This window comes from Sciurus vulgaris, assembly GCF_902686455.1.
Source record: "Sciurus vulgaris genome assembly, chromosome: 7".
Classification (NCBI taxonomy): domain Eukaryota; kingdom Metazoa; phylum Chordata; class Mammalia; order Rodentia; family Sciuridae; genus Sciurus; species Sciurus vulgaris.
Genome location: NC_136467.1, coordinates 10,052,105 through 10,079,051, shown reverse-complemented (window position 1 = coordinate 10,079,051; position 26,947 = coordinate 10,052,105). Strand labels below are relative to the sequence as shown.

Here is a 26,947-nt window from a genome sequence, read left to right as displayed (position 1 = left end):
ATCTGTGTTACACAGAAACCAGGGAGGTTGTAATTGCTCCGGGGAATGGGAAACAACCCAAGAGAAACGCTCTTGACCTTTGCGGGAAGGTGTTACTCTCTCACTAGTCCGAGCCACTGCAGCCCAGGGGACATGAGTGGTTTCCATGTTCTGGGTGTCCCTGGAGGTGTGGAAACCAAAATGTGACCCGGAGCCCTCCCTGGCACCCCACGCTTATGACTGTGACAGCCCCAAGCCTCTCCTGGGACAAAGCCGATCTGCACTGCTCCACCCCATGTGTTTGGGCTCCAGATGGCCCTGGCCAGCAGTCAGGGGCTCTGCGCCTGGCTGTCTTTTTGGCAGGGCTGCATGAGTTTCCTTTTCCTGTCCTTCTGCTAGCAATCCATCATTGAGAAGCATGTCACCTGTGACTCCTGAGCTGGCCATCTCCACAGGCCAGGCAGGGCACCTTCAAGCTGAGTCGAGTTTCAGGATTTCAAGGTATTCTTAATTATATTTAATGATTGTAGTTTGGCTCATGAAAAGGTGAAAACAGGCACAACTGTTTCTGTACTCTTAGGAAACAAATATATATGTATAGGGTACATATCAGAAGTGTAGGCCCATGTGGCTTAATGGAGAGAATGTGCTATGGGGTTCGGGCTTTGAAGACAGTCACATCTGATTGGAATTCTGGTCCTGATTTTTACTAGCTAAACTGGCTCTCAATTAAGATAGTTTCCTCATCTGTAAAATGGTCTCAATAATACCAATGACTAACTTTTTGAAGAGATTACATGAAACATAATATGTGAAACCACTTGAAATATAAGCACTCGATCAAAAAATGTGAATTTTCTTCCATTTCCTGCAGTCTCCCTGTCTGGCTGCCTGTTGCTTTGAAAACCATGTGTGCAACCACATCTGTGTGTCTGGCAGGGGAAGACCGTCCCTCTGGATCTGTTTGTTCTGACCTTGTCTTCTAATTGGGCTGGATAATTACATGCCTTTGCCATGTTTTAATGCAAAGGGGTTTTACCCAGGATACACAGGCAAGAGCTCAGGAACTGTGCTAATGGGTGCTAAGTGCTGCCCCTTTGGGGATGGGAACAATGACTCAGCAGCCCCCAGCAGCAACCCCATACCCAAAGACTCCAAGAGCATCGCATTTCATCCATTTTTCCACCATCTGTGTGCCCTAAAGCCGCCTGCACCTGATTGTCTCCAGCTTCATGTCAAAGGGCTCATGGGCTTGTTAATCTGTTGACCTTATTTTGTTTTTATTTCTCTCCTTTTGGGAAATGGAAGATTTTTTTTTCCTCTAAGGATTTTTGTAGCCTTCCCACCCTGCCCCAGTCAAAAGCACTATGTTCCATTTTGCATAAACATTATATGTATGATTGTCAAATCACAATGTCTCCACTATTGAAAACTGTGTTGCTTTGAGTTTATGGAGGAAGCGGCTGAGCCCTCTTGACTCGCACATCTCCTTGGGAAGACAGGCCATTTCTGGCTGCATTTGGAGGTACTCTAGCTAAGAGGTTAGTGCTGATGACTGAGGTACAGACTGAGTCTTCAATTCCTCATTAAGAAGGGAAAATGGCTCACTTGGTCATTCTCCTTCCTTTGCAAAAGGAGGAAGGGGGCCCTCTCTGCCCAGGTGTGGGGGCTAAACCCAGCCTTTGGTGGGAAGAGGAGAGAGCCATCGCAGGAAGCCAGGACACACTGAGGGGAGTGTCCCCTGGGTCTGCACTCGGCTGCTTCTGTCTGGTCAGCCTCATCACCACCTCTGTGGGAATGGTCTCCCCACTCACCACACACAGTGGAGACTCAGAAGTTGCAGGTTTGCTCTGCTGATTCCCCTAAGTTCAGCTCAGCCCCATTTGCGAGCATACTGAGTGGCAGCCGGCATATGAGGTACTAGGTGCAGCAAGCGCCACCCAACCCCTGGACCCTGCTCCTGCACCAGCCACTTCCAGCAGCCACCGAAGGCCTGGAATTGACAGCCATTGCCCTGGGTCTGTGGCTGCTCTCTTGACTGGTCCAACTCCTGCTGACCCCTGAACAGCCCTTGCCTGAGCTGGAGCCCTGCCTGTTCCCAGAGTGCACGCTTTGCATCTGCCTCCAGGCTTGCTGGTTTGCTTGTAGTTAACTGACCTCAGGTCTGTCTGTCCTAGGGTGTGAGCCCCTGAGAGCTCCCCACCCCTGAGGCTTGTGTCTTGATCCTGCCTTTGGTCTGGTGTCGTGGTGTGTACTAGGTGCTCAGTAAATGTGCGCGAAGGGAATGAATGAAGGAATGCGGGATTCTTTGCAGTATCTTGGATCCACGCTCCTACTTTCCTTCTCTGGAGAAACTTTCCAACACTCATGCCTGCCTTGCCTTGAGTTGCTGCTTCTCAGTAACATCCGAGACCACTTTTCGGTAGCAGTAGCTCTGGATGTTGAGAGAAAAGAATTTTGTGCAGTAACGACCCCAGGGCACGGGGCCTTGCTCTGTAGGGCAGGTGTGTGCTGAGTGACACCAGCAGCACCAGGGCTCCCAGGGCCACATCCCTGACCGTCTTCCAGTGGTGCCTGGGAACAGGAGGGGCTCAGTGATGCTCTCATGCAGTCCAAAACGAGGCAGGGACATTGTCCTTCCTCGAAGGCCTTTTTTTTTTTTTTTTTTTTTTTGTATCGGGGATTGAAACCAGGAGGCTTGTCCACTGGGCCACATCCCCAGCCCTTTTTGAAAATATTTTATTAGAGACAGGATCTCGCTGAGTTGTTTTTGCTAAGTTGCTGAGGCTGGCTTTGAACTCGTGATCTCCTGCCTCAGCCTCCTGAGATGCTGGGATTATAGGCATGCACCACTATGCCCAGCCCCAAAGGGTTTTTGAACATAGAATGATAAAACTAATTTGTATGGAACTGAGCGTGTCTCTGTTGACAGTTCATTCCCAACAATACGCGTCAGTGGGATATTCAGGGATGCTTTCAACTTTGGGTTCGACTCTACGTGTGTTGCCAGTTGGGGAGATTTGATTTGTGTAGTTTTATCCTTCTATTCCTGGAAGCTCCCTTACAGGCTGCCATCCCTGGACCCAGTCCCAACCCAAGGAAACAAAAAGGGATCTACCTTGAATGGGAGACTTTGGGTCTCCAGGGGGCTGGTGGGAAGAGAGGGAGCCTGGGCCCAGAGTGGGTGGCCTCCTCAGCTGTCTTCTTGATTTTTTCTTTCTTTCTTTCTCTCTCTTTCCTTCTCATTCTTTCTCTCTCCTTCCTTCTTTCCTTTCCTCTTTTGTTTCCTGTGAAATAGTATGTCTATGTATGGTTGTCTCTGCCTTCAATATATAAATGTCCAGTTTAACACAGAAATTCACAAAGATGGTAAAAGAACTTCTCATAGTTACATCCCATAAGAAAGTGCATCTGGCCTGGAGTTGAGCTGGGAGGTGACCCGAGTCTTGCATGCTTGAAGACCATCCTCCATACCCTAAGCCCAGCCTTCTCAACAGGGTAGTGTAAGGCCACCTGCAAAACCCAAGGGCTTCATCCAACAGTGAATGTGCATCTTCTTTATTGATACTTGAGTTTCTTAAAGCACAGGTCGATTTTAGTATTATGGCAATTTCCTTTTTTTTTTTTTTCCTTTATTTTTATTGTAAACAAATGGGGTACATCTTGTTTCTCTGTTTGTACATGAAGTAGAGGCATACCATTTGTGTAATCATACATTTACATAGGGTAATGGTGTTTGATTTATTCTGTTATTTTTTCCTTCCCCCCCACCCCTCCCACCCCTCTTTGCCCTCTATACCGTCCTTCCTTCCTCCATTCTTGCAATTTGACCCAGCTATCCCACACCTTGTCCTATACCCAAAGGAATTAAAATCAGCATATTACAGTGATGCAGCCACATCAATTTCCGTTTTTAAATTCAACAAGTATTTATGCAATTTATTTTGAATAATATATTTTTCCATTGCAGAAATAAGCTGTGCTTTAATTAGAAAGTTTGGAAACCACACAAAAGCACATATGCACACAATCACCCTTCTACCTTTAAAATGAGGGAATAATTCGGGGCACATTCTTCCAATTATGGATACAAAAGTGTTTTGAAACACAAATTGAATCATCTCAACCCTACTTTGGATTTCATGTTTTTAAAGATACTTTTCATTTTATTAACAAATATTTATTGAAAGCCTACTATGTACTGGCCCAAATTCTAAACATTGGGGTTACATCTGCGAACCAAGCAGACAAAGCTCATTGTACTGAGCTTCTCTCTGATGGGAGTCAGAAAATATACAAGTCAGTCCAGGTGGGGCTAGAAGGGGTGGGCTCCAGGAAGGTGGGCATAATGAGTGATAGTCACCATGAAGGACGGGTGCTAAGAGGAAGAAAGACTCGAAGGGGGCTGGGAGAGGGGATGCTGGTCTGAGGACCATGCTGGTCATAGAAGGGCTGTGATTTGGCCATTCTGCAGTTTTGTAGCCTGGTTAGAGAAGGTTCCACTGCAAAGTGAAATTGGAACAAGGGCTTGGAGGAAAGGGTGTTCTCTGCAGAGGTAGATGCCCTGGAGGGTATGCCTGCCATGGGCTGAGGATCTCAGCTGGGTCAGGTGGAGGAAGCGAATGGCAAGAGGGCAAAGGAGAAGATGAGGTCAAGGCAAAGAGGTAGCAGGAGCTGGGCAGCTTTGTGGCCCCTAAGAGCCCTTGGGCTTAAGCCCTGAACATCTGGGTTCTGAAAGCAGGGCTCCCACTCTGTGCAGGGAGTGGACTGGAGGGCAGGAGCAGCACAGGAAGAGGAGCTGCTGCTGTGGCTGTGGCTGTGTGTGTGATGACCTCAGACACTGTACCTCCAAGTGAGGACGGCCTGGGGCTGCCCCGCCGTGTGACCTCACTCACGGAGCTACACACAATAGCAACATGGAATTTTTAAACTGGTGCCAAAGAAGCCTAGAATAGCTCTTTCCAGAAGGGTAAAGTTTACAAGTGATTATAGAATATTATCTTATTAACACATTTTTTCCCTGAATGATACATCTTAAAACTTGGGTACCTTATATTTGATGAAATACAGAATTCTAAGAGAGTTAAAGTCCTGCCAAGATTTTTTTTTTTTTTTTTTTCTTGGAACTGAGTTTTGAACCCAGAGTGCTTTACAATTAAGTTCCATCTCCAGTCCCTTTTTCCTAATTTTAACTTTTTATTTTGAGTTAGGGTCTAAGTTGCCAAGGCCAGCCTCCAGCTTGCGGCCTCAGCCTCCTGAGTCTCTTGGATCACAGATGAGCATCCTGGGCCCCAGCTGTGAAGACGTTACAGAATTGCCACACACAAGCAGAATAGACATCCTTCCAAACGTAGCACTGTCAGAAGTAACCAAAGCTTAGATCATGCTAGGGCCAGAGCGAATCCCCAGTGTATACCCTTGCCACTCTCCACGAGAAGGCCTCTTCCACAGGCTACCATCCTGCCTGAGGAGGACCAACAGGAGGGCCTGTGGCAGCCGGCCGATTCCTTACGCTTCTGGTGGCAGTGAGAGCAAGATGGTGGAGTTGGGCTGCGGTTGCAGCTCAGTGGCAGAGCGCTTGCCTAGCAGGTAGAGAGCCAGTTTGGGGTAGTCAGTGTCAGCTCTCCTTCCTGTGATTTGCACCTACCCAGAAGTCCTGGCTTCCAGGAATTTTAAGTGTAACTTGAAATCACTTGGCAAAAATGTTGAAACACCACAATTTTCCCTAACAAACCCTTTCCCGCTTTCAATAGCAGGTGGAGATGTAGGGCTGTCTACACACTATAATTTGAAGCCTTTTTTTAAGCTATAGAGGCCCAGGTTCTGTATCTATAAGTAGATCCATCTGGGTGGCCTTGGAGGTCCCTAGTTAAGTATAATGACATCATTTCTGTCCTGCATATTTGGAAGGTTCTGACCACCTGGCTGGAGGGCCCCTGGCCTCCCTGCCTCCGCCCACTGAACACTGGAGGCCTGGAGGCCTCTCCTCCCAAGAACTCCACAGGCAGAAGGCAAGACTGTGTTGAGTCCTTCCTGCTAAACTCTGCATCTGCAGGAGAAACCTGGTTCCTTGGTGACTCTCCTCTCCTCTGTAAGGGGACCCTCGCCTCCCTCCTCTCTTAGTAAGCCGCAAAGTGACAGTTCTCACCCAAGAAAGGCAGACGGATCCTGGGTATGGTGAGGCCCGTGAGCTCCTCCTTCCAGGATTCTGTCTTGATAGTTTTCCTCTGGACTCCCAGGTACATGCATTTAAAGTCTCTCCTTCAGTACGAGTAGCAGTAGACTCGTCCTTAGGTGACCTGGGGTGGTCAAAGCAGATAGTGAGCAGGGGCTTTCCCCACACTGGGGCTGCTGTGGGGTGTCCTGTAGGGGCTGTGCTCTGGGAGCTTTGGTGAATGTTTGTCTCTTCCCATCATCGAGTGAAATGGATATTATTTCAGAGTTACTTTTTCCTTTGTCTCCTAGTAATGTACTTATCTCTGCCTTGGAGTGCAGATATATTTCTGAGTATGCGATTAAGCAAGAAACCACAAAATGAATGGTGCTTATGTCCCTCCCTGTAAGTGAAAAATACATTCGTTTTACAATGACTCATCTGACAAGGAAAAAAGATCATTTTTATTACGATCCTTACAACCTCTATTTATCACAGTACCACTCGCTCTGCTGTACTTCAGACATGTGAGTCATTGGCTCAGATCATTGTATTTTATGATCATTTGCCTTAGCTACTTATTACTGAAATGCGTTGTGATCAAGAATCTGAAATTTAAAATAATAGCTTGCTTCGTGATTTCTGAAACATAGGAAACACTTAATATGCAGCATCGGTGAAGCATGACCACTTCCGCTTCCTGTGTGGTGATACATGGTGTCTCAGTTCTGCATCTAAACAAATGACATCTGTGCACTTACACACAGGACGAAGCAAAAATACCAAATGCAGGCCGTTTGTTCTTAATGAGGAGTCGTGAACTCCTCCTATTGACAGCAATTTTTTTTATGCGCACCCATTTGCAGATAAAAAGAGGCATTAAAAGATGACAGATTGTTTAGATATGGAAAAAGATTCTCTACTTCTTGCTCCAAAGGCCTGTGTCTCTGCTCCATCTTCTTAATATTGCTGTGCTGTGTTTTGTTTTTAAGCAATGTGAATCTTCTCCTAAAGACTGCCCTATGGAAAAACAGGGATCTAGCTGCCCAGGAATGGAATCCAGCTTTCCTAACTGATTGTTTAAGGAATTAATTTTGTCCTAGGGTTTTTGTCCAAGGAATCAGCTTTGTGTGTTATCCTCCCCATGACCCAGTCTCCAAATACTGATGTAGAATCAAAGGCGGCATTCGCCCTGGGAGCTGGTCAGCGCCTGAGGGTGAGACCGTGTTACACTTGTCTCCGTTTCAACAGTAAAGTGCTCTGGCTGTGATCTCAGCCCAGCACCAGAAGATAGTTCCACTTCTCATATACAAAGTACTAAAATTTTTTTTTTTCCTAAAGATTTGAGAAGATGACTGTTGGATTTCAAAAAAAAAAAAAAAAAAAAAATTCCCTGTCACCTTCTGGCAATGCTGCCGTTTCTGATTATTACCTAGCCGTGGCCTCTTTCCCTGAAATGTACGGGCCTCCGGTTTGCATACCGGTGTTTGACCCCGGTTTCCAAGTCACAGGGCTGTGCCGTGGGGTGGGGTGGGAGGCGGGCTTTGTGAGGGAGCCTCGTGTCCCAGCGTTTGTTTGGTCTGGTGCTAAATTAGCTAATTTCTTTCATGCCCTGAAAACACATGCTTTCGGATTCTTATTTTCTCCCTCCTGTCAGTTTCCGATTGAGCTTTAGGAAGGCAAGAAGCCCGAGGCCCCGACTCCTATGTAGGTCACGATTCTTGAGACAGAAATAGGCCTCCATTTGGAGTCTGTGTCTCTGGCGGCTGTGTCCCCTCCCGTGTGCAAGCCAGGCCTCGGGGAGAAGCCCTCCCCATCACAGATGGCTCTCGGAATTGCCACCCCACCCACCTCTGCTCAGAAAGGCCAAGGAACCGGCTCCCAGTGGTCCGAGCTGGGGCTCCAGATTCTCCATGCTGCTTCCAGAGCTGCAGCTCCTGAGGGCTGGCCGAGACGGAAGCCGATAGAAGAAGGAAATGTCACCAAGCACCTAGTAATGCACACAGCTGCACCCACGTAAGGTGCTTCATCTGCCAGAACTTCAGAGGCGAGGGTCTCAGAGGTCTCGTGCATGCTACCGCAGCATCCCCTGGTGCTCGCAGCCCCGAGCCCAGGAAGACCTCCCCTAGCCTCCACTGAGGAAGCTTCATGGAAGCGACACGGGCCCTGCATCCAGGTGAAGGAAGCCACTAGCCCCAGCTGGCTCTGAAGAGGAGAGAGCTTCCAGGTACAAGGGACACTGCTAATGTCAAGCGAATGGCCAACCCTCTTCTTATTTTCTGAGTCACCGTACAGTTCATTAAATGGATCGTATTCAGTTACTCAGCAGATGCTTGTCGATCATGCACGTGTGAGGCACCTGCTGGGTGCTATGGGGTACGCAGAGAGGAACTGCGAGCATTCTCACCCGGGGACTTTCAACCCTGTGGGGTCTGTGCAGCACATCCACAGACAGCCACAAGTACCCAAGTACCAGCGGTGGGCGGGGCGGGCGGGGACAGTGGCCTGTCCGGGCGTTCAGAGAAGGAAGGGCCCACTTCTGCCTGTGGGGAGGCAAGACTGCCCACAGTCGTCACAGGAGGTGATGCCAGCCCAGCGTGGTCGCAGGGGAGCCTGGGCACGCTCAGTGGGGTGAGGGCGTCAAGACGCAGGAGCAGGGAGGCAGGGCCAGAGGGCGTGCAAGGTCGGGGGCTGGGGGTGCATGCGGCCATTCTGTGTGTGGAAAGGGGGGCGGAGGAGAGGGCGAGGAGGAGGGAGCTGCAGCAGGTGGCGTGTGACCTGGCTTTGGAAGTGACAGCAGGATCGAAGAGGGTTCTGGGGCAGGCAGAGTGATGGGGAGGCTGTTCTGCCATCCTCAGTGCCAGAAGACGGGGGAGAGCTGCCGGGAGGACAGGCGTGGAAGGCCCAGCAGGCCAAGGCTGCCCCGCTGGAGGAAGGAGACAGGCGTGAACTCAGGCCCAGCAGGGCTTCTGGAAAACTCACAGATGCGCATTAGGGAAATTCAGTTCTAAACATCTGGGAGGCCAGAGCGCACGGTCACCTTGTGACAGAACTGTTCCAATCCGGACTTCCCTGCCTCCCTGTCCAGGCCATCTGCTTTCTTCTTCTCCAGTCACCCAGGGGCCCGGAGCTGCAGCTGGCCAGCTGGGGAATGGAGGGGCTGCACTAGAAGTTCTCATTATGATGGCACTTTTATTGATTGGCACGTCTGCTGCTTGAGGGGCTGGAGGACCTCCTGGACCTTCGCGTTATGATCAGAGGGGTCCTGAGGCCCGGCCAAGTCTCCGCACAGGCAGGCGCAGGAGCAGGCTCACAAGGGAGACAGAGCAGTCTGTCTGGACTCTGCCCCTGTTCCTCCCCGTCAACAGCCAGCCGCACTGAGAACCCCTGGCAGGTCACCTCTGCGCTTCCTCTCCCACTTTCCCGGAGCAGGACTGAATAAATGAAGGTGTGCTCAAGGGCGAATAACTTCAGCCACAAGGCATTGTCTCTGGGGTGAAAATGTGCGGGGGGCAGAAAGCTTAGTTAAAGCCATTGATCTCTAATTGCTGAGTGTCGACCTTCTCCAGGGGAGGCGATGGAAGGCCTCCGGAGCATGGAGCATCATCACGGCCATTAGCAGGGCGGCCATTAGCAGGGCAGCCGTTGAAGACTGCAGGCCTGCCTGACGTGCATCCCCGGCAAGGAACAGTTCAGCCTGTGGGGGGCTCGTCAGCACCACGGGCTCTAGGGAGGCCGCTTCTGTGACTTGGCACAGGCAGGCTTTGAGGTCAGCCAAGGTAGCTTTCAGACCCCAAAGGGAAAAACACACATGCCAAAATCTGAGACCTGCTAAGCCTCCTTCACGAGAGGCCTCTGGCCGTTCCGGAGTATCTACCCTTGGAGGCACAATGGAGACGAGAGCTCTCAACTCTGCACCCCTGCAGGGAGCGCATCCTGTCAACGGCTCTGCCCGGCTCACCTCTCCAGCCGCCAAGGATGGCTCACCGCTGTGCCCATTCATTAATAACGAGAAAGAGAAAAGACACAGGCCTGTTTTATTCTCTGCCAGTATTCAAATCATGTGCAGTTGTGAATTTTTCTGGAACATTCTCTTTTATACAAATCATTTTCTTGGCCTTTAAAATTATTCTTCCTCCTGGGTTAGTCAGTTTTTGTATCACTGTGACCAAAATACCTGACAAGAACAACTTAGAGGAGGAAAAGCTGATTCTGGCTCCTGGTTTCCGAGGTCTCAGTTTGTGGGTGGCCAACTCCTTGCTCTGGACCTGAGGTGAGGCAGCCCATCATGGTGGAAGGGCCCCGGAGGGAAGCGCCTCAGCTCATGGTGGGGACAGTGTGGAGAGGGTGCCACAGGGGATGAACCCTGCCAGGCACCTCCTCAGTGACCACCTCTTCCAGCCACGCTCCACCCGCCCACAGGTGCCTCCCAGTCAGTCCATTCAAACCCGGAGGGACGATCAGGTCACAGTGATCACAGTCCAGTCCTTCCACCTCTGAAGAGTCCTGCATTAACAGGAGCTTTGGGGGACAATATCTCACATCTAAACCACACCACCTACATTTGTGTATGTGTACTTATGTTAGGGCTAATGCATGTAACTGGAAATCTATTGTTTTGTACCATAGATTTTATGCTAATTTTATGCTTTCAATATGGTTTGTGTTTCTTTCTCCTTTTTTCTTTTGATTTTTATTTGGAAATAATTTCAAATTTACAAAAAAGCTGCAAACATCATAATAGTACAAAGACATACATATGCCCTCTACCCAGCACCTCCTGTGAATATTTACCCCATTTGCTCTCCCTGGAGTGTATCTTCCTCATGGGGCTGTGTTCCGGAACACTCCAGTGTGTGTGTCCTCGCAAGAGGGGCCTCTCACGAAACTATGGTGCACATTATCAGTGTCAGCAAATCTGACGCTGGCCCACTGCTCGGACCAAATCCGACATGGCATGCTTATTTCTGATTGTGATACACAGTGTGAGGTTGCTTTTTACTTGACAGTAAAAGCAACAAAACTAATGTCACAATGCAGTCCCTTTAATGAGCTCCTGGAGTCTGAGTCCCTTTAGATCAACCCCAGGCCGATGTCTCAGTCAGTGGTTGAGACTCTGGACTGGCAGCCGTTGACTGGTGTCACCAGCCCTCGGTTGAATGTGCCCCATCGGCACTGGACTTGGACTGAAGAGGCAGGGTCTCCACCACCTGCTGCCCTGTGCACCATCACCATTTGGGATTCTGAGTTCAACACACCATTAAGTAGATTTGATTGTCACTTTATATGGAATCTCTAAAGGAAAATGATCATTTCCTGAGAGATTTTCTATTCTCTACATGTCTCAAATTGAATTGCAAGTTCTGTGCCAGACCCCGGAGCCTGGGCCCACACTACAGTCTGGTGCGGTCTTTTAAAATCCCAAAGATCTCTGTTGTAGGAAAGATTTCTTCTACAGGTCCAGGAGTACAAACTAAGTGCTATTTGCCTGATTGTGGTGTCCCCACTTTCTTCAATGTTTAACTTGAAGCTTTTCAGTACTTAAAAGCATAAAATCAAATGTTTTAGAAAGGACAGAAGACTGTTAAAGAGAATTATGTCAGTATTTACCCAGAAACACTCAAGGAAAACAGTGATTCCCTTTTACATACAGCAGTACCAGCTGGATTAAAGAGACTTCCCAACATGAGTGAACACTTTTTCAGAGGGAGTTCATTTTGTGCTGCTATAACGGAATGCCTGAGGCTGGGTAACTAAAAGAGCAGAAATTTATTTCTGACAGTTATTGGGGTTGGGAAGTCCAAAGTCAAGGGCCCACATCTGGCAAGGGCCTGAGTGCTGGGTCATCCCGTGCAGAAGACAAGAGGGTGAGAGAGAGAGGGAGAGAGGGAGAGACAAAGAGAGAGCAGGAGAGGGCTGAACAAGATTTTGCAGTTTTTGCAGCACGGAGCCCCTTCCTATGATGTTGACTAGCATCCACTGGAGAGAGCTGAGCCCTGGCCACCTAATCCTTCTTAAAGACCCTCCTCTCAACGCTGCTGCTTTAGGGATTAAGTTTCTAACACGTGAAGTTTGGGGGACACATTTGCAGGACAGCAGGGAGTTCTTCTTTGTTGTTGTTCCAATTGGTTACACGTGACAGTTGAGTGCATTTTGACACAGCATACGTTTAAGTGGAGCACAACTTCTCATTCTGCTGGTTGTACATGATGTACAGTCGTGAAATCACATGTCTGACTAGTTCTACAACCCTTCCTACCCCTATACCGCCCCCCCACCCTTCACTCCCCTCTGCCCAATGCAAAGTACCTCTATTCTTTCCTAGCTGCTCCCCCTACTTATTATGAATGAGCTTCCGCATATCAGAGAAAATATTCAGCCTTTGATTTTTTGGGGGATTGGCTTACTTCACTTAGCATGATATTCTTCAGTTCCATTTATTTACTTGCAAATGCCATAATTTCATTCTTCTTTAAGGCTGAGTAATATTCCATTGTTTATATGTATGACATTTTCTTTATCCATTTATCTGCTGAAGGGCATCTAGGTTGGTTCCATAGTTTGGCTATTGTGAATTGAGCTGCTATAAACATTGACGTGGCTGTATCTCTGTAGTATGCTGATTTTAAGTCCTTTGGGTATAGGCCAAGGAGTGGGATAGCTGGGTCAAATGGTGGGTCCATTCCAAGTTTTCTGAGGAATCTCCACACTGCTTCCCATAATGGTTGCACCAATTTGCAGTCCTATCAACAATGTAGGAGTGTACCTTTTATCCCACATCCTTGCCAACATTTATGGTTGCTTGTTTTCTTCTTGATGATTGCTGTACAATCCACTTTGAGTTGATTTTTGTGCAAGGTGTGAGATAGGGGTTTAATTTCATTTTGTTACATATGGATTTCCAGTTACCCCAGCACCTTCTTTTCTCCAATGTATGTTTATGGCACCTTTGTCTAGGATGAAATAAATGTATTTGTTGGTATGACTCTGTGCCTTCTATTCTGTTCCATTGGTCTTCATGTCAGTTTTGGTGCCAATACCATGCTGTTTTTGTTACTATGGCTCTGCAGTATAGTTTAAGGTCTGGTATTGTGATGCCTCTTGCTTCACTCTTCTTCCTAGGAATTGCTTTGGCTATTTTGGGTCTCTAATTTTTCCAAATGAATTTCATGATTGCTTTTTCTATTTCTATGAAGAATGTCATTGGGGTTTTAATAGGAATTGTATTAAATCTGTTTAACACTTTTGGTTATGGCCATTTTGACAGTATTAATTCCTGCAGGGAGTTCATCTTGTCACCCTCCTTTGTGAATTCTCTTTCCTGTGAGGCTCTGTGAGAGTATAAGCGGTCAGTGTCGGAGGTTGGGTGGTTACCTTGATGTGAGGACACCAGCTCTTTGTTTGTTCTGGTCTCCCCTGAGTCCTATGGAGGGACCTCCCACCTGGCCGTCCACCATGTTGATTCCTGCTGTGGTTTTGCTTTGTTCTGTTTCTGCAAGGGGGTTGGTGTGGGAGCAGGGACAGAGAGGATGGGGTGTCGTAGCTTCGTGCCTCTGGGTGGTCCTCCTGGAGACAGCAGTCCACCTAGTCACATTGGGGTCGCTCTCCACCTTCTTAAGGTCATGGGACATCTCCAGACTTCTGCAGGGCTGAGGACACACAAAGACCTCTGGCCTCAGTTCAGTCACTGTCCAATTAGCAGCACATATGTCCCCAGGGCTGGTGGGCCAGCTTTTCTGTTGTGATCTCAGAAAAGGGGCTCCTGGCTGGTGGTACTCGGGCCCCAACTTGTGCCAGCCCCCCTTGCCATCTTGTTTGAGCATGTGTGGGTGCTGGTCCCACAGCTTCCAGGAACGAGCCCCTGTCCACCTCCAAGTCCTGAGCAGAGAGCTGAGGTCCTGCACCTCCTGCTCTTGGCAGCTGCAAGGACCTGTCATGAGGCTGCGTCCTGTTTCTCTATACCTACCTCATCACTTAATGTGGTGACAAGAGACTGACCATGGTCATGGCAGAGACCTCCCTTCCCTTGGCTTCATGCCGACTCTCAGGTCTGCCTCCCACCCTCTCCATGAAGTCTGGGAGCCATGACCGTGAGCCAGACCCTGATGCTGAGACAGCCCAGCTCCTGAACCCCTCAGTCTGCAGCCAAGGCCAGATGCCAGTTCCCAGGCTGGCCTGGCACAGGCTTTAGTCTGGCCAGAGGCACATCTCCCAGCTCCCCATAGAATTCAGATTTGGGAGTGTACCCTGTAGACCTGTAGTCTCAGCTGCCCGGGAGGCTGGGGTGGGAGGATGACTGCAGTCCAGAAGCTGAGAACAACCTAGGCAATAGAGCAAGACTCTACCTCTTAAAAACAACCCAACAGCCCAGCTGGCGCAGTGGTGCACGCCTGTAATCCCAGTGGCTCGGGGGGCTGAAGCAGGAGGATCACCAGTTCAAGTCCAGTCTCAGCAACTTACTGAAGCCCTAAGAGACTGAGCTAGACTACGTCTCAAAGTTAAAATATAAAAAGGACTGGGAATGTGACTCTGGTTGAGTGTCCCTGAGTTCAATCCCTGGTACAAAAAAAAAAAAAAAAACAACCACAAAAACAATGAGAAGAATCGTTCATCAATTGGTAGCTCAAATGCCTTCTGGAATTAGTGCAGTTAGCCACGGAAATCCCTTCAAGCTTCTTCAGAGACTCCCCTGCAGGCTCACGTCCACAGTTCCTTGACCTCTTTTGGAGAGATAACCTCCAAAATATTGAAAAATGGTTTCTTGCTTTTTGCAAATGAACTTAGTCCTCAAGGTCTTGTGCTGGCAGAAAGTGCCTGAGTTGTTGGATCCGGGCGGGAAAGGCCGGTTCTGGTGCAGATGGTTCTAAGGTGATGTCTCTATGAGGTAATTCCAAGGCCAGGTGACCCCTATGAAGAGCCATGTTCTCAGCCAGGGCACGTGTGCACCTGCCCAGCTCTAGTCTGAGGCTAGCCGGGGGGAGGCAGAATCGCCTCCATTCTTCTGCCGGCTGCTCTTCTGGGGGAGCAGAGGGTGGGCTGCCATGGCTGGGGAAGGATGGTTTGGTGGTCCACAAGAGACAGCAGCAGAGTCCCCTGCGTGCAAAAGCTCAACACGACTGGTCTCCAATGGAAGCAGTTCGTTCCTCCCAGGAAGTCTGGCTTCTTAAAAGACAGAGCTGCTCACTGTGTCTAACTCTGGTTCCCTTTCTTCTCCTCCCCTCCCGCCTCCCCCACCTGTTGGCAGCTGTCCGTACCTAGCGGTGAAGATCACCCCTGCCATCCCCGTGGTTGGGGGCATCCTCTTCTTCTTTGTGATGGGGACCCTGCTTCGTACCAGCTTCAGCGACCCCGGAGTCCTCCCGCGAGCCACACCAGATGAAGCCGCTGACCTGGAAAGACAAATAGGTAATCACACAGGCCCTTGGCTGTTTTGGGTCACTCTCCTCCTGTGCCAGCCCTGTGGGCAGCCCAGCCGAGGTACCCATGCAGGAGGGGCAGGGCGCTGGCCATGGGAGGAGCAGCCGGGAAGGGTCGGGCATGAGCCCATCACCTGGGGAGGAGGTGGGACGTCAGGTGGGGGCAGAAGGCTAGAGGCTCACGAGTGGAGTCCAGGGCTGCTGGCGCGACCTGCAGGGTCCCCCAGTAAGCACGCTCCAGGTTCTGCTCTGGTGACCAGCCTCAGTGACCACAGATCTGCAGTTGTAGGTTGCTGTCTTCTGTTCCCATGTCGGTCACTGTGACTTAGCTAGTTCTGATAAAAACCTTGGAAAGGTTATTCTCCGCCTGCTGCCCTGTCTGTCCCGCCTGGGACCCAGCATTTCCTTTACTGAGGCACAAGAACACCAGATCCTTGTGACGCACATTGAGATGAATAGCTCTTTTTCCTTAGAAATTACAGCCCTAGGTTAAAATGTCTACAGCCATTCATTTTGAAGACATTAAAACAGATCCTAATTCCTCACACAATAAACTTTGGAAGTCATTTTTTTAAGTTTAGAAAGAGCGCCTTTTCTTCCTATTTAATGCTCTTAAATGTTCTGACTTGTGACTGTGGCTTTGCTGTCGCGTGCTGGTCAGTTTGGCCTGGATGGCAGAGGGGCTGCGATCTCTCCGCATGAACACAGAGCTAAGGCCTGAAAAACCATGTGCAGAGATGTTTCCCTCCCATTCCACAGAGCTCCCTTTGCAGCCTCCACCAAAGCTGGCATGGTTCCCTTATCTACAGTGTAAGCAGGTCTGGAAGTGTGGCTGTTGCTGGGAAGTGTCCACTCTGGTCTGACCATTCCCCAGGAAGCCACTGAACTCCGAGAGGGAAGCAGTGAACTGGAAGGCAGAGGGACAGTAGGAAAGAACCCATGAGACCGAAAGTCGGATCTTTGAAAAGAACATCGGCAAGCCTTTAGTCACACTGAGAGACCCAGGGACAGAGATGGACAAGTGACTTAAAACAGGGACAGCATTGGTCCAGAGAAGACGCACGAAGGGTCAGTGAGCACATGGAAAGACACTCGTGGTCCTACTGCCGAGGGGGCCCAAGTCGGAACACAATGAGGCACCGCCCCCTCTGCACCTCTAGGATGCTCTGATCCAAAGGACTGATAACCACAGACGCTGGGCAGGAACTGGAGACACTAAAACCCCGGCACAGGACTGGGGGGAATGTAAAATGGCATGACCACCTTGGAGAATAGTTCCTCAAAGTCCTTCCAAAAGTCAGCTACCACAGGACCTGGCAACTCCACTCCTGGGCAAGGATCCAAGAAAAATGAAAATGTCTGTCCTCACAAAGACTTGTACGTGAATATCCACAGCAACTTTATATCTACTAGTCAAAAACTGGACCCAACCCAGCTGTCCATCAAAGGATGAATTGATGGTCAACATGTGGTATATCTACACAATGGAATACTATTGAGCAATAAAAAATGAGCAAGTATTGATACACTTTTTTTTTTTAAGGTTCATGGATGAACCTTAAAATCAGCATGCTGAGTCAGATAAGCCAGAGGCCAAAGATTACACTGTGTGTTCCACTTATGTCAAATGTCCAGAAAGGACAAATCTTTAGAATGCAGAGTAGTATCATGTGGGTAGGCTAGGAGTACAGGCAGACTGTCCCTGTCATAAGGGAGTCTGAGGTGATGGACATGGTCTAAAATTAGCCCGAGGCTCTCACTGAACTGTATACTCACAGTGGGTCACTGCTGCAGTATGTAAATCATACCTCAGTAAATCTGTAAAACAGGAGGGAGGAGGAGGGGACGAAGGAGCCGAGGGAGAGGGCAGGCGGGGGCTCTGGAGTCACGCCAGTGGGTGGGAATCCTGGCTCCCGTTCTCCAGCCGTGCGACACGAGGCTACAGCAGCCTTTTCTAACCTGGCCTCCCGCGTGGTTCTCAGCAGGAATGCTGGCCCGTTGAGGACGCTCCGTAAGCCGTGTTGCTGTTTCCAAGTCTCCGCTTCCCACCAGTTCTTTCTTCTCCTTCTACAAACATAAAACCCAACTGCTGTGTGACAGGAGTAAGGGGCGGAGCTGGGTCCCCATCCCTGCTGGCTCCCCGTGGTCTCGGCGGGGCTCTGGTCCTTCCCGGGGGTCTCCAGGGGGCCACTTGGCGTCGGAAAATACGATGTTTCCATGAAATCGTAACACATTCATGTTGTGCGCCTGGGTAGAGAAGGAAGAATGAAAAATGAGGTCTGGAAACCTTTTGTTATCAGGGTCATTAACTCTAATCTGTTGTAGATCTCTTACTTCTAAACGCTCGGTGTAGCCCTCGGAAGCAGCCCTGGGTAGTTCATCGGATTTTGGCGAGGTCTCCACCACTGCCGTCCTCAGACTCCTGCAGAGGAGTCGGGCTCTCGGGGTCTGTTGTGCCGGTCGGAAGGGCCTTGCCCTTCTTTCTTCTGAAGGAATGTTCCAGAACTTAGGTCACAGCTAAAAAGACATGGAAGAACAGCGGTAGGGGTGCAGGGGAGGCCCTGCTGGGATCGCAGACTTGTGCATGGATGTCCACAAGGCCCCTGGAAACTTCAGTTTCAGAAACTCCGTTTTGTCCCTTCATCAGGGACAACCAGATACTCAGCAATAGATTCGGGGTCAGAGAAAAGCAGGTGAGATGCCGAATCAGAAATCTCGGACTGAGGCACTCGGCTTCCCTTAGGTGGGGACAGAGCTGCCTAGTGGCCACGCAGCTCCTCCAGCTCTCCGCGATCCTGAGGGCGCCAGGACGGGAGCCGCACGGAGGAGGCCCAGCTGCATGGGAACCCGGCCCCTTCAGCTCCCAAAGAAAGGCTGGCGGCTCAGAGGGCTCCCCGAGCCAGAGAGACCCAGAGGCCACGTGAGGGGCCCACCATTGTGGGGTGAGGGTGGACTGGGCCAGTGCGGCCTGTGGAAGCCCACCCGAGGTGGACTCGAGCTGAGCAGTCCCTGCCTCCTCTCTGCTCCTTCACGAGGCAGCCCAGTGCCACTGTCCCCACCTAGAGCCTAGCCTCCTCTTCCCTCTGGCCCTCCCGACCTTCCTCCTCCTCCTCCTCCTCCTCTTCCTCTCCTCGCTCCCCTGCCTCTGCCCACCACCCACATCTGATCAGAGTGTCATGCTCAGCAGTTCTGGGACGACGCAAGCCAGTCCCCAGGCCCAACAGCCCAGCTTCTCTCCTGAATTAGCTCTGAAACGGGCGCCTGTTGGTGAGATTCCCGGATCCTGGGAGCTCTGGACCCTGAGCCCCCAGCCCCGCCGGGTCCTCCTGGGGAGTTGCCTGTGGCAGCAGGAAGGAGTCAGGTTGACTTGCTGGAGTTTTTTCCCCAACGACATCTCAAGCCTTTGTTTAAGGGTAGAAGCATTTTAATTGGAATTTTAATGACACCGGTGAATTTTTGTTGAAGGAAATACGATTCTGAGGAGAATGCTATTTAAGCCAGTGTAAGACCTTAATCAGTTTTCTCCATTGCAGCTAAACTATTTCCATTTCCATTTTTATTTAACTAAAATTACTTTTATTGGAGTAATTTCTTTTCTGCATAAAGTCGGTAACCAAGATTTTTAATTGATCAGGTTTTTTTTTTTTTAAATATTATGAAAGTGGGTATCATAAAATTTCTCATAGAACTATTATTTCTTTTTTATTGGTTCTTTTCAGTTATACGTGATAGGAGAATCCATTTTGACATAATTATACAAGCGTGGACTCTGTCTTGTTCTAATTCAGACCCCAGCACCTCTCCTTCCCTTCCCCGCACCAGTTTTGCCCCTCTATTGATCTTTCTGCCATTTACCCGTAGTTAGTTTTTAAATTAATATTGTGTGATTGTGCACAATGGCGGGATTCACTGTGGTTGTGTATGTACTCAGGAAGTTATGTCAGATTTGTTCCACTGTCTTTCCTTTTCCTATCCCCACTCCTGTCCCTTCGTTCCCCTTGGAATAACCCCCTGAACTTCTACTGTCCATCCCCTCTTGTGGGTCAACCTCACATCTCAGAGAAAACTTTCGGCCTTTGGTTTTTAGGAACTGGCGTATTTCACTTAGCATGATGATGGTCTCCAATTCCATCCATTCACCAGCAAATGCCATATTTCATTATTCTTTATGACCAAATAATATCCCGTTGTGTATAGATACCATGGTTTCTTTATCCATTCATCCATAGAAGGGCACCTAGGTTGGCTCCAGAGCTCAGCGATTGTGAAACGTTTGATTTGGCCACATCACTGTAGTATTTCTACCACAACAAATTTTCTTGGTGATTTAATTTTCTACCTATCAAGTGTTTTGGTTTTGGATTTTTTTCAGCCATTATTGGTTTCATTTTGTGTTTATTATTTATATTGATAATATTCACCATAAATTTTCCCTAAGATTTGATGGTCTCATTCATGTTTTGCCTAAGGAGTGGTGTGTTGTTTTGACTCACCTGTGTCAAAATCTTCTAGACCCTGTCCGGTCACTTTGGATCCTGTACAGTAGTTGTCCATACTGGCAGTTAGACACCCCACCCCATGGCAAGTCAAAGGGCAGGTGTTGCAGGTGCTATTTTGATAGCTCTTTCTTGTCAGAAGATGGCCTTTTCTGACCATGTTCCCAGTTCCTATTTGTATCTTTCTACGTGCTCCCAAAACTCCACGATTTGTCTTCCGTGTTGTTTACATTCACGGTGATCATTTCAGCAGCTGGTCTCCAGAGCTCGGTCCAGAATCGGGCCACACCTGATACTGAGGCTCCTTTCTGCCTTCTCTGCCCTCTCTCTCCTGCCTGCCCTTGCCAGAGATGTCAGCTCCCATTTACGGGGCTTTAGGACTTTCTCTTCCAGACACCTGTGCCCACGAACTAAAATATTCTCTGCTTTTCCTGTGTCTCTGGGAGGCTGGCTTCCTGGGGGTGGTGAGCAGGCAGGACAGAGTTCCCAGCTGACATCCGTGGGTACTCTTTCATGTGGGCACTGCGTTACACTCTTGCCCTGTGTTATCTTGACTCACCCAGCAGCCCCCGTGATCTACAGACACTGTTGTTGTCCCTGTTTTATTCATAATGAAGCCAGTGCTCAGAAAGTGATTTGCCAGGGGTGGTTTGGCCAGAGCTGGACGTCCAGCTCAGCTCCATCTGCGCTCACACCCTGTGCCCTGAGCTGCTGCCCAGTCCTGCCCCATCCTGTTGGCATGGGAACCAGGCCCTGAACAGGGGATTTCTGGGCTCACTGGAGCAGGGCACCTCTCTTTCCCCCATTGCTGTTCCTCTTCCTGCGACTGGCCGTATATCCAACCCTGCAGCTTCCCTGTACCCCTGGCTGACTCTCCTCATCATCAGCTCAGCTCAGGCATGGAGCCCTGGGTCAGCACCACAGTCAGAGGCCTGATTCTAAAGTCCTGGCCCAAGAGGGTAGAGAAGGAGGCCAGGCAGGAGGCGCCAGGCAACCCGGCTACCTCTTGGAGCTGCCTGAAGATCGAGGCCTTTCGTTCTGTGGGACCCTTGCTGCTGTCTGCATGTTCTGCAGAGTTTGTGAAGGAGCTTAGGCAGCAGGAGTGGGGAGCCCACCACGCTGGATCCCTCCTGGAAGGGACCAAGGTGTTGGAAGAAACATCCCAGGGAAAGGAAGGGCAGAAGAGGGAAGAAAGGAAAAGGAAGAGTAGATTCCTTGTTTGGAGGAAGGTGCTAGAATCATCTAGCATGTACTGATGCCAGGAAAGGGCAGGTGGTGAGCCGCCCACACAGAGGTGGGGGGGTGGGGAGACTCAGAATGTCAAAAATCTTGATTGTCTCTTTTAAAAAACTCCCAGCCAGGCAAAGTGGCAACCAGATGTCACAACTCAAAATTGTGGTATTTGGGGAAATACCACAAGATTTTGAAGAGTCTGGTTCTGAGGGAAGGAGGAAGCCAGAGATTTTGTTTTTCCACAGCATCCCCACCCCGGATGCCTCTCGTAATAAAGGTCGAGGTTCGACTCGCATGCATGGTCCTGCGTACAGAGCTAATGAGCTCCTCCCGAGAGGCACTAATGGTTCTGCGATCAGACGGGGAGGCCTCTCTCTCCCCCTCTCGGCACCAGCGTCACTGCCTGCAGAGTCTGTGTTAAATCAGCACAGTGAGGGCGTAGAGCGATGTCGATGTGCCTTGCTAAGAAATAGAAATGTGCTGTCGTTGTAACCAGTTCTCATATCGGGAGCCGTAAATGGGAAGGATGAGACAAGAACCAGGGTCAGGAGGAGGTCGGCCTCAAGAGCAGAGAGAAAGCCTGCAGGCACAGGAGGAAGAGATCAGGTGCCATGACGGGAACAGGAGAGTTGGGACCCCGTAATTCAGGAGCCTGGTCCAGAGGAGGCGCAGGCGCTCTGGAGCACGTTGGTGGGAATCGGAGCCCCCCTTGCCACCCAGGGGCACTGAAGCTTTGGCTTCCTCCATGGCCCATGGTACAGCTCTCTGTACCCACCTGTCTTCCTCCCGGAGTGCTGGTCCCAGGCAGTGCTGCAAGTCACAGAACATTCCAGTTTGAAGAGACCTCAGCCATCATGGAGATCATCTTGGGCAACTCCTCTGCTTTACAGAAGAGTAAACCGAGGCTCAGAGACAAGCCCCCCCATGCTTACATGGAGCTAACAGTGACAGGCTCAGGACACTGGCTCTGGGGTCTGACTCAAGTCTAGGTACTATGTACTTCTCCTTTGTTTTCTTCTAAAACAGAATCTCTAAACCCTTGCTACTCAAAGCAAGGTCCGTGGAAGAGCAGCATCCACAGTGCCTGGGAGCACAATAGAAATGCAGGATCTCAGGTCTCAGTCCACCTATAGATCAGGTCCTGCACTTAGCAAGATGGCAGGTAGCTGCAGGAAGGCTGAGGAGCAGAGCCCTGGGGCCTGCCATTGCCCACCTAGTGATCCTTCTCAACTGTCCAAATCCATTTCCTCTCCTCTTAAATTCTCAAGACTTCCATATTTTCAGGCGTTCAGCTAACTACAGATCTGTGTACTGGGTCTAATAACCTCCCTTCCCACAGGACCTGAGATATGAGTGGCATCTTATGCTTTATTGTTTCTTGTTTAAAATAATCATATTAATAAAGACCTTCTCTTCAGATAGTGCTGTACAGATTTCAAAGACTATATATGTTAGTATTATCAAGAAAGTGTATGGGTATGAGCACAGAATCTGTAGCTAATTTGACTGAGCCTGAATCCCAACCTTTTGCACTTCCTTGGTACCTTGAGAAGTGTGTTAACTTCTCTCGGCCTCAATTTCAGTGTCTATAAAGTAGACCTGCTAAGGGCAAAGATCTATTCTAATGTTATCATTCTAAAGTAAATTCTTCTTTCTCCTCTGCTTCACTGCAAAATGCAGGAACTAAAATACTTCAGAAGTTTGTTTAGCAGGCTCAACTGTTTAAACATTAGGAATGACGTATTCTGTTCATTTTAGAATGCAAAGATACATGCGCACCCATGTGAATTCAATAAGCAAAGTGTAAGTACTGCAAAATAAGTAAGATATTTAAATAACTCATTGCATATTACTATCATTAGTGCTTTAACTGGCACGCTTGTGAGGATAATTGGAGATGATCAAACAGCAGCTCTTTTGAGCGAGAGAATGAATCAGGCAGTCAGTCAGTAAGGTTTTAGAGGGAAGCCAATGACTCTTCGTCCAGGTCAGCAGGTTAGGGTATTGGGTAAAAGGGGCTCAGGAACAGCAATCTGACCACAGGAGCGCATGCGGGGTGTGCTGAAGGAGTGGGGGCAAGGCTGGCTTTTCAGGGGAGAATCCCCTGGAGGCGGAGTGGACAGGCTCTGTGTGCCAGGGAAGCAGGAGGCTTTTTAAATTCCAAATATAAAGGTGTGCACGAGGCCACTCAGGGGTGAAAGGAAGCAAAGGACGTATTGAGGATGGAGGAAGGAGACCCGGGCAAGGAGGGATGTGGGGCCACTGGGAGTAGCCAGAGCAGGCCAAGCAGGGGCTGCCTGGTGGGGAGGAGGACCAGCCGCGCTGGGCACTGGAAATAGGTAACCAGATGACCAGAGACGCCGTGGGCCATGCAGCACCTCTTGGCAAGAGCCTGTTCCTAACTAAAGGGAGCCATTCCACTGTCCCACACGGTGGCTCATGGTTCTGGACTCAGCCGAGAGCCAGCTGCCCACAACAACTCGCCGTGTCCCTGATCATTCTAAGACATCATTGTTCAAACGGTTGAGGCGTTTGTTCAAACGCTAAGCCAGACTGTCCTGGAAGACCAGGAGGGTGATGGCAGCTGGTGTGGTGAGGTTTCTCAGTAGGCAAGAGACACTGGGCCCCACACCAGACACAACAAGGAAGCCTGGGAGGAGCAAGGTGGGGTCGTCCATGGAAGATTGCTAAAGGAAAAGGTCAAGGGCGAAGCGTCATTCTGGCTGAACCTACCAATAGGATTCTGGTGGATGACAGGCCAGGCAATCAGATAGTCCCTGGGGTGGGGCTGAGGAACCAGGTCAGACAGATCAGGAGGGACCAGATATCTAGGATGGGGCTGACTTCACAGGATTCTTGCTAACACTGGACAATGCAGAAGCCCAAAAGCCAGGGCCTATTTGAGAAGAGCGAGGAGCCTGAGGAGAATTTGGTCATCACGATCCTTGTCATCGCAGATGCCCTGTGTCCCTTGGGTGCTCACGTGCTCTGTTGTCACCAGACCCTGTGAGGTGTCATCTGTGGGGTCTCCACATGGGTCTGTGGTGCCAGTGACTGCAAGCCCTCAGCCCCTGTGCGGAGGGGAGGGGCTGACCCGCGTTCCGTGAGGGCTGTGTCTCCCGTCCCTTCTGGAGGGGAGACTTGGTACCTTGAGGAACTTGTAGATTGACTTTCTGCAGATAAGTTCGGAGGTTAAGAATCACTGCCTAAGAACACGAGTCAGTTGCTTCTGCAGGGTGGCACGGCTGGATGTGGGTGGCCCTGGGAATCGCTTGCAGCCCACACAAGGCTAGAGGGTACCCAGACAGAGGGAGGGCTCAGGTGGGCTGACCAGGAAGACCAGGGGTCATCCCACAAGGGCACTTCCTACCACCAGGTTCTTAGGAAAAAACTCCTCACAATTTCCATTTATCCAAATTTACCTTCCAAAGCTCCTGTTCGGCTTCTATAGCTGGACAGAAATGAAGTTCATTTATTTGGAAATCATAGATAACACTCTCCAGGAGAAAACAGAAGTGCCGTGGATGCCTGCCAAAGTACTTACCATCACAATTTGGAATGTGTACTTTTTAAATCTCTATTTTCTTTGAGGATGGAAACTTGAAGTCTGGGGTCCCTGAGTGAGTGAATAGGTAAGTTGTTCTTTGCACACAATAAAAATAAATAGAATAAAAACAGACTAGAATCACCTGTGACCCTCAAAGAACTGAAATGTAACACACTTGGAGTGAGACTGAGAGGCAGGCATGCCCACTGGAAATATAATGCAAGTCGTGTGTGTTAATTGCACATTTTCTAGCAATGATATTATAAAAGTAAGGAAGAAATAGAAAAAGCAGCAGTGAAATTCATTTGGAAAACTAAGAGAACCAGAATAGTCAAAGCAATTCTTAGCAAGAAGAGTGAAGCAGGAGGCATCACAATACCAGACTTTAAATTATACTACAGAGCTGTAGTAACAAAAACAGCATGGTATTGGCACCAAAACTGACATGAAGACCAATGGAACAGAGTGGAAGTCACAGAGTCATACCAACAAATACATTTATCTCATCCAAGACAAAGGCACCATAAACATACATTGGAGAAAAGATAGCCTCTTCACAAATGGTGCTGGGAATACTGGAAATCCATATGTAGCAGAATGAATTGAACCTCTATCTCTCACCCTGTACGAAACTTCACTCAAAGTGGACCAAGGACCTAGGCATTAGACCAGAGACCCTGCACCTAGTAGGAGATAAAGTAGGCCCAACTCTCTACCATGTGGGTTTAGGAACTTACTTCCTTAACAAGACTCCTGAAGTGCAAGAAGTAGAATCAAGAATCAATAAATGGGATGGTATCAAACTAAAAATCTTCTCAGCAAAGGAAACAATAAAGAATGTAGGCTCTTCACAAGAGAGCCTACAGAATGGGAGAAAATCTTTACCCACCAGCACCTCAGATAGAGCATTAATCTCCAGGATATAGAAAGAACTCAAAAAACTTAACACCCACACACATGCACACACACACACACACACATGTACACACAAAATAACCCAGTCAATAAATGGGCAAAGGAACTGAACAGACACTTCACAAAAGAAATAAGAATAGTCAAAAATATATGAAAAAATGTTCAACATCTCTAGCAATTAGAGAAATGCAACTCAAAACTACATCAATTCCATCTCACTCCAGTCAGAATGGCAATTATCAAGAATACAAGTAACAATAATTGTTGGCAAGGATATGGGGAAAAGGTTCACTCCTACATTGCTGGTGGGACTACAAATTGGTGCAACCACTATGGAAAGCAGTGTGGAGATTCCTTAGAAAACTTGGATAAAACCACCATTTGACCCAGTTATCCCACTTCTCAGTCTGTACCCAAAGGTCTTAAAATCAGCATACTACAGTGATACAGCCACATCAATGTTTATAGCAGCTCAATTCATAATAGCTAAACTGTGGAACCAGCCTAAGTGCCCTTCAACAGATGAATGGATAAAGAAAATGTGGTAAATATGCACTATAGAGTATTACTCAGCCATAAAGAAGAATGAAATTAAGGTATTTCTTGGTAAATGGATGGAACTGGAGACTATCATGTTAAGTGAAATAAACCAATCTCAAAAAACCAAAGACAAAGTGTTCTGTCTTATTCTAACCTTCAACAAGGGAGGGGAAGATTAGAAGTTCATTGGACTACACAGAGGTGAACGAAGGGAAGAGATGGGGAATGGGAATAGAAAAGACAATAGAATGAATCAGAATGAAATTTCCTATGTTCACATTATGAATACATGACCAGTGTAACTCCACGTCATGTACAACCACAAGAATGGGATCCTAATTGGAATGAATCATACTTATTCTGTTTGTATAATATGTCCAAATGCACTCATGTATATCTATAAAGAACAAAAAAAGTAAGAAAGGAATAAATGAGATTAATTTTAATGCCATCATTTCAATGTGTATGTAATATAAAAAGCACTAATGTGATACTTTATGCTTTGTGTGTGGTGTGTGCTGAATCTCCAAGATCTGGTGTGTGTTGTGTACTTACAGTTATCTTTCAGTGTGAACTAGCCATATTTCAAGTGCTCAATAGAGTAGTCACATGTGACGAGTGGCTACTGTGTTGGACCACACAGGTGTAGGTTCAAACAATTGGACCT

The 26,947-nt window shown here is 48.8% G+C and overlaps 1 protein-coding gene across 2 annotated transcripts in view; it reads left to right on the top strand.

Annotated features, from left to right (window-relative positions):
• The window catches only part of ZDHHC14 (zDHHC palmitoyltransferase 14), a 272,603-nt gene that overhangs the window by 150,116 nt on the left and 95,540 nt on the right, over positions 1–26,947 (top strand). For both annotated transcript variants that reach the window (XM_079146777.1, XM_079146778.1), the window contains exon 2: positions 15,378–15,538. In XM_079146777.1, coding sequence (XP_079002903.1) covers positions 15,378–15,538 — 161 coding nt within the window. The remainder of the gene's footprint in view (positions 1–15,377; positions 15,539–26,947) is intronic.